This window comes from Ursus maritimus, unplaced genomic scaffold, assembly GCF_017311325.1.
Source record: "Ursus maritimus isolate PB19 unplaced genomic scaffold, ASM1731132v1 scaffold_23, whole genome shotgun sequence".
NCBI classification, from domain to species: Eukaryota; Metazoa; Chordata; class Mammalia; order Carnivora; family Ursidae; genus Ursus; species Ursus maritimus.
The window spans coordinates 32,250,739-32,259,055 of NW_024424786.1; the positions used below are offsets into that span (position 1 = coordinate 32,250,739).

Sequence of the window (8,317 nt, forward strand, 5' to 3'; positions counted from 1 at the left end):
CCAATATTTAAAGAGTACACACAAAGCCCCCCAAACAAAATGTGAAAACCTTCAACTACCTATAAAGGGGAATCAAATGACCTGGTGAAATTAGGTATTGGGAGTGTAATGGGATGACTTGGGGCATGGAATTAGGTTTCAGAAAGGGGTTATAATGAGGATAAGCTTTGTGGGAATGGGGCCATTTAAGTTTGACCTTAATTATTTTAAGAAAAAGTTGAATACATTCAATATTAATAAATAATTATTCTCGATAATAAAAGCAGTGGAAGACCCTTAATGAATATAATGGATACATTTGAGTTTATTCCTTGTGTAGAAAGGAATAAAACCACTTTAAAAACTTTTGATCACTGGCCATACAACCTACATTTGATGCTTAACATCATATATTTGAAGCAATCTTTAAAAAAAAAAATCTATTTTAAAAAGCACATTTGAAAAACCAAAGCAATAGCAAATTAAAATCACCAGAGTTTATTTTTACCAGTGTTGTCCAAGAATTCCCGCTGGGATTGCCATTGACACTGCACCCACGTGCATCTAGTGCCTTTAAATACTCTCCTTGCCTGTTCCCCTGCAGCTTCTCCAAGAGTCCCCAACCCGGTGCATTTAGGGAAGTAGACCTTGAACTCCTTATTGCACCAAAGGGAAAAAAGACAAGAGAGAAAGGCCCAGATGCAGTTGAGATTTTCCTTCCAGTTTTATGATATACTTCTCATTCCTGTTCTGAGTATTCATAGTTAGTTTTTAAGATATACTTATATTATTTTTTTATTTTTTTGTAGTTTCAAGTTTTTATTTATATACCAGTTAGTTAACATATAGTGTAATAGTTTCAGGAATAGAATTCATTACATTTAAATAGAATTTGAAAACTACCTACAAAGTATGAGACTCTTTTCATTACTTTTTTTGTCGTAAGAGATCTAGATCTACCTTTTGATTTTGAAGATGTTTTTTTCATTTGTTGCCATGAGTTCAAGAAGACAGGGGTACCTCTCTAAATATTAATTGGAATTGGCTGACACTGAATATGTGAGTTCTTATATGTATTTTTTTTTCCTTTTCCATCTTTTCTTTATTCTCACCTTTTCTATTTTTTCATGCCTGAGCCTATGTCACCTCTTTGAGTAGCTGTAGAATCATCTGCCCTTATTCACTTGCTTTCTAAGGTAATTCTTTTTTTGCATGAATCATATTCTAGAAATAAATCTTCTTGGTAATGATTTCTTTTATAACTTTTTAGGCCTCTAACTCATGTAACAATTTGCCATTTTAATAGTTCACAAAACATCTTTAAAAGGTCTGTTGTAATAAAAAGTGAAAAACGGGAATGCTGTTTTGAAATCCTGGTTTCAAACTTGGGACTGCTTAGCTGCCAGGTCAGGAGGCTAAGAGAAATTGTGGAACGCTGTGTACTCGTCTTTGGATGGAAAAGCAATGATAAAAAAACAATAAAAGTTTGGACAAAAATAAACAATTGAGTAAGATCAGCAATAAAGAGAATAAAGTTAGTAAGAAAATGATGGAAAATTAATTGATAATTTTGATAAACTGATAAATGAGTTGGTAAATCACTTGATTAAAAAAAATAGTTCTTTGCAGCTGGAAGGATCCATGAAAACCACAATTCCTTACTTTCTTAAGACAAAATAGATACCCAAAGAATTTGAGGAACTTCTTCCTAAATCCCATAATCAGGGAGTGGCAGATCAGGACAAGACCCTCCATTTCTTGCCTCACTGTGCCGTAGGTCTGTCATACTGAGCAAGAACCCCTGATATTTGACATGAATGGAGCCAGTATGGAAGAAAATTTCAGTGACCACAGTTAAAGAAGTTCAAATTGTATAATTGATGACTATTTCTTTAACAAAGATAGATCAGATGTATATTAAAATTTTAAAAAACCTGCAGGGAACTAGAAAATGACCTAAGTAAGATAGAAGGATAAAATAATTATTTTCCTGAAGTGTTTGACTCACTTATTCTAAATAATAAGAGAGAGAATATCTTTTGCAGGGTATTGAAGGTCTTCATGAATAAATTTTTACTTTGATTTCAGTTCTTCCGTCTGTGAAATGGGAAATCCTGTGACCTACCCCAAGTCTTGGTCATTGGTTTGGGATTTTCAGTAGTGGTTAGTTGTCAGAATACTTTTCTAACTTCTGTAGAAATCTGTATTCAATGGCATGTTAAACTCATTGAGAAAATTTATTCCCAGAGCTCCCTTTGTCCTCTGAGCTATGAAGCATTTATAGAATATAAGTCATTTTTAAACTAATAATAAGAGTTCATAGTTAGTTAATTCTAAGAATGTAATATATGCACATATCCTTAGCTAAATATTTTATATGACTATTTTAATTCGATTCCCACAAGAATCTTGTGTGATAGGTACTATTATCACTGCTTTACTAATTAGTGATAAACAGCTATTTAAGTTTACTGAAGTCCAGGAAAAGTTCACTCTTTATTCTGCTTCATTTCATTTCTTATGTATTGTCTTCTGAAACCAAAACTATAAAATGACGAGTTTTAAAATTAACTTTAATTACAAAAGTAATAATGAAATACAATCACTTTAATAAAGAAATTAAAACATTGTATAACATTGTATAACATTGTATAACACCAAAATTTCCTTTGGCCATCACCTCCTTTATTTCTGAGAAGTAAATCTTTCTTCCACACTTTTTTATATTAATTTATAAACAAAGAACTTCTCACAGAAATTACATGGTATTTTGTGGCTGTAATTTTTTTTAACATGCACGTTATCATACTGTGATTATTATTATGAACTTTATCATGTTTTTCACACAAAGTATGTCTTAGTGATTTCTATCATGGTAGATGTCCCGTAGGGCTTGAACATTTAAATTTGTCTAGTTTTCCGTAATGAGAACATACCACACCTTATTTCCATTCTATTGTCAAGTTTTATTTTTTATTTTATTTTTTTTAATTTTAGTATGAAATTTAATGGAAGGTACTATTGACCTTTCATCAGCTTATTTATTTCTCCATTTGATTCAATGAAACCAACTCATCTTTTCTTCATTGTGTGTTATACAGACAGTAAAGTCTTGATAAAATCTGGAATTCTTTAATATAAGATAGACCATAAATTATGGTCTAATTCTTATTTCTTATTTATTTATTTATTTATTTATTTATTTATTTATTTATTTATTTATTTTTAATGTTTTTTTATTACATTATGTTAGTGTCAAGTTTTAGATCACTTCTAATTTCCAAATTTGAATGAGTTTGTGAGGAATATCCTTTTGTATGCTTTCTAGGGTAGTTTTGCTGGGTCACTCATCAAAATTTTAATGGACAGCCTTTTAAATTTTATTTTTATGAAGTTGATAGGTGCAAATATAGTATCTCATTCTTGTTGAATCTGCATTTCCCTGATTCTAATGAGCTTGAATATTTCGATGTACAGTTTTTGACAGTTGTGATTTCCTTTCTGTGTATTGCCCTGTCAAATATTTCACTTTTTTTAGAAAATTGGGCTATTTACATTTATGCGATTGATTCATAGTATTTATAAATATTTACTCCCATTTGGTACTTCTAAAAACATTTGGTTTATATGAAATTTTGTCATATAGGAAGTTTTAAAATAGATTTTATATTTTTTTATGAATTTGGTTTTTGTATTTTGTTTAAAAAATGTTCCTACTTAAGATAGAAACCCATTCTAATTATGTCTCAAAACTTTTTTTTTTTTTTTTTTTTTTTTTGCTTTTGTTCAATACATTTCTATCCTTCTCCCATCTGGATTATAATTTTGGGGGCCTTGTAAGGTATATTGTTTTCAGCAAGAGATTCAAAGTCTTAACATCAGTTATTAAAATTCACATCAATTTAATTAACTGGAGTTCATATCAATAATGAAATTTGAACTTAAATATGGAATAAATTCCAATATATGTGTCTGTATTTTTTGAGTGTCTTCAAATCCAGCAATCTGTCTTTACCTACGACTTTGTTTATAAAGATTTGTTTTTGAGAGAGAGAGAAAGAGCGAGAGCAAGAACAAGAGGGGCTGAGAGAGAGGGAGAAAGAATCTCAAGACGAGTCCGCGCTGAGCACGGAGCCCAACACTGGGCTTGATCTCGCAATCCTGAGATCATGACATGAGCCAAAACCAAGAGTCGGATGCTTAACCTACTGAGCCACCGAGATAACCCCTACCTACAACTTTTTAATTGCCATAGCTTTGTACTATACTTGAATTCTGGAAGATACATCTATTCTCTTTGTTCTTCCTTTGAAAAAGTTAGCTTAACTACTCTGCATTTTAATTCTTTCTGAATTTTGAAATCAGCTTTCCATGAAAAAGTTTGTCAGAATTTTTGTTTTAATTATTGAATGTATTGATTAATTTGGGTTTTAATAATTAACATCTTTCTTATCTATTGATCCTCCTTAACCATAAGCATGGTATAATCTTTTAACTTGATACAATCTTTTCATATCTTTTAATACAATTCTATATTCAATGAGGAAATTCTATTTTTAAGGACAAATAGATAACTCGTAGATAAAATAATCTTGAACCATTTATTTTAAACAAATGACACCATAGCCCAGAATCATTACTATGATTTTGCTTGTGTGACAGTACTATTTTCAGAGATTTTTGCAAGAAATTAGGCCACAAGATGTTAATTTGGGGTTCATGGATGGAATTCAACCCAAAAACTCCCTACAATCCTATTAAAAATCTCTTTGTATGCCCAATGTGCATTTTTCTACAATAATCTCATAGGAACTCACATTATAAGAGTAAAAGTAAAAAGCATTGTTCAGTTGCTGTTATAATCCTTCAAAATAAGCTGACACATTTTATCAGTGTGTACAGTATATGTTTGTACAACTGGGCACTGAGTTTAGCAGTTTTGTGATGCATTTTTTGCCAAAATGAAGTAAGAGATATAGTTTAATGTTTTGCACCAAAGCAATACATCCTTTTTAATTAAAATATTTCAGGACTGGGACCCATGAGCCTGTAGTGAGCCTGCTAGGGAAAGAAAGTGGCTCAACTCAAAGAAATACCAGGTGGTTAAACAGATCTAGTGAAAAAGAATCTCTGGAGGCAATTTGCCCCTCCAAGGATGCTGTCCTACTGGGAAGTGCCAGAAAACTCCTGGGTTAGACTGGAATGTGAACTCGGAAACGCATTCAATTACAGGAAGCCACAAATGTACTCCAATCCCATACAGTAGAGCAACCCATTTTCCCTAAGATCTGATCATTGCTCAATGTTCATGGAAAGGTGCTGAAAACACTTTCTGAAATTGTCACCTAGAGAGCTAATATTTAAAGTTATGAGCTCACTGATGTCTAAAGACGTTACTGAACTTTCAGGATTCAGCACAGATTTAGTCACTGGGAAGGACGGTGAATGATAACACTGCCCTTGAAGAACAGATAACCTCATTGCTGTTTGTGCAAACCAGGGATTCTAAAATCACTCATAAGGTATACTACTGTAATTGCATCTCAAAATTCACCTAAAAAAGAACATTTCATCTTCTAAATTAGTCATCCTGTTGTTCATAGTAAGTGTGAAACTTTGGGATTTGTGATATTTTCAATTAATTATTTGTGCTATTATTGTTATTATATGTCTACTCTAATGAACTGTATCTACTTGTGGGTAGACAATGTATGTATTTTGTACACTGCCGTCTGTACCCTTAGCACTAATTATGGTGATTGTATCATAATTAACAATCAATATGTGTTATTGAATAAATGAATGACTTTTAAAATAAATCAATAGTTTTAAAAGTTGAGTGTTTCCAGTCCATTAACTTTCTCCCCTACATGATCAAATCCACAGAAGCAATGGGACATGAAAACATCACAGAGTTTATCCTCCTGGGACTCTTTAGTGATGAGGATAAAAAGGTTGCCTGCTTTGTGGTGTTCTCACTTTGCTACATTGCGATTCTCTTCGGAAACTTTCTCATTCTCTTCACCATCAGGGGCAGCCGTCTCCGTGAACAGCCCATGTACTTTTTCCTGAGCTACCTGTCTTTCATGGATGTCTGCTTCACTTCCACGGTGGCCCCCAAACTGATCACAGACCTACTGGCCCAGCAGAAGACCATCTCCTACAACAGCTGCATAGCCCAGATGTTCTTTGCCCACTTCTTTGGTGCCACTGAGATCTTCATCTTGGTGTCCATGGCCTATGACCGTTACGCAGCCATCTGCAGACCCCTTCACTATATGGTCATCATGAACAGACCGGTGTGCTGTGTCCTTCTGATGGCCTCGATTCTCGGAGCATTTATCCATTCATTTCTTCAGGTATTGATTATCATTGAACTTCCCTTCTGTGGCCCAAATCAGATAGACCACTATTTCTGTGACATTTTCCCCTTGCTGAAGCTGGCCTGCATGGACACTAGCTTGTTGGTTATTGTGATTATTACCACCACTGGAGTGCTGTCCATTTTGACCTTTGTTGCCTTGGTAATTTCTTATATCATCATCCTGTCCACCCTGAAGACCCGGTCGTCTCAGGGCTGCCGCAAAGCCCTCTCCACCTGCGGCTCACACATCACTGTCGTGTTCATGTTCTTCCTGCCCCTCATCTTCACGTATGTCCCCACGGCTGATTCCGTCAGTAATGACAAAGTTTTTGCCCTATTTTACACCATGATTGCCCCCATGTTCAACCCTCTCATCTACACACTGAGAAACACAGACATGAAGAATGCCATGAGGAAAATGTGGTGCCGGGACACACGGTCTGAAGGAAAATGAAGTCTTGAGTTCAAACCCTTGGTTGGATCTCCTTCAATCCACAGAATCCTAATGTCAACAAGTACAGCAAGTACAGAGAGGTGGTGTGCTGTCATCAAAAGTTGTGAGACTCGAAGAGAGAAGGCCCCTCAGCTACCCTCTTTCTGTTACTTTAGTTTTCTGGCTCTGTAGAAGGGGAACAAATCACATGACCTCCAGGTCCCATCCAGCTTTGACATTGTGGAAATTATGTTTGGTATTCTGGAACATTCTGTCCTTCATGATCTTAGACATAGTGTACATTACAGCACTTTTATCAGGACACACTGTAAGGATTACATGGTTTGACTGTTCTGCCCTGCTTTAGGAAACAGACTCTTGATTAAGACACCTCTCACAGAGGTGCAATAAAACAAGGAAGCAATGCCTAAAAATTTGCAAGTGTTGTATATTTTAACTCTTTTTACATAAACAATGCTTCTAAAATAATGTAATGCAATGTAATTACACTATTCACACTTCCTTATGGATGTTCTTATAGTTCATTCTTAGTACCCTGTTGATGGTGTATTCCAGAAATTATAAGTTTCAAATTAGATAATGAACATCATTTTCAATCCTTTAAATGTAATTCCATGGCATATTTATAACCTTGTTGAAAATCCCTCATGAGCATACAAATTGATGCTTTTTGTAAATGTGCAAAGTGAAGAATCTCTCATTCTGTAAAGGATCCTGTCTTTAAGGAGCCACACAGCTAAGGGTGGCTCGTTGGTTCATGGATTAAGCATCTGACTTTGGTTCAGGTCCTGATCTCAAGGTCCTGGTATTGAGCCTGTGACCTACTCCCCACTTAGTGGGAGTCTGCTTGTCCCTCTTCCTCTCCCTTTCTCCCTCCCCATGCTCCTGTTCTCTCTTTCTCTCTCTAAAATAAATAAATCACATCTTACAAGAAAAAAAAAAAGTACCACATAGCTTAATAGTTGGATATAAATTCAGGGGGTGCATTTTATTAAGCCTCACTGCTCGTTATGCAAACAGCATATTTTGACATTCCCCCCCCCCCCCACCATTTACGCTGTCTGAAATTGGGTCCGTTCTATTCAGGCAGACGCTTATATTAGTGAGAAACAAGGAAGGTTAGACTGAGAAACATATGTATCCAACTGAAAACTGGGGCATAGACCAAGGACAACTTTGGTGCATTGAGGTGTTTCCTCAGTTTATACAAGAATACTCAAACTTTGTGAATTGGAAGGGGCGTGTGACATCATCAAGGGTCATCCACTAGCAAGACATGAGGAACTGAGTTCCGGGGGATGGAATCATCAAGTTTTCAAATATGAGAGGCACAGACTCGTTATTTTCTGGTGCTCCATCCTCTTCACCACAGTCCCCACAAAGATATTGCTTTGTATTTACTTGAAGTATTATTGTCTTTTGTGCAACAGAAGTCTGGTTTTTGTTTCGTTTTGTTTTGATTTGAGTATACTCGATCTATACACAATGTTGCATTAGTTTCAGGTAGTGATTCCACAGAT

The 8,317-nt window shown here is 34.9% G+C and overlaps 1 protein-coding gene across 1 annotated transcript; it reads left to right on the forward strand.

Annotated features, from left to right (window-relative positions):
- The first annotated feature begins 4,933 nt into the window (after nucleotides 1-4,933).
- Nucleotides 4,934-7,044, forward strand: LOC103672246 (olfactory receptor 4P4-like). Its single transcript, XM_008700914.2, has one exon. The coding sequence runs from the start codon at nucleotides 5,850-5,852 to the stop codon at nucleotides 6,795-6,797; it is 948 nt and encodes a 315-aa protein (XP_008699136.1). The 5' UTR covers nucleotides 4,934-5,849; the 3' UTR covers nucleotides 6,798-7,044.
- The last annotated feature ends 1,273 nt before the right edge of the window (nucleotides 7,045-8,317 follow it).

Bases quoted from the DNA above. Each gene is read 5' to 3' on its own strand.
- LOC103672246 (XM_008700914.2), top strand. From the start codon at position 5,850: ATGATCAAATCCACAGAAGCAATGGGACATGAAAACATCACAGAGTTT.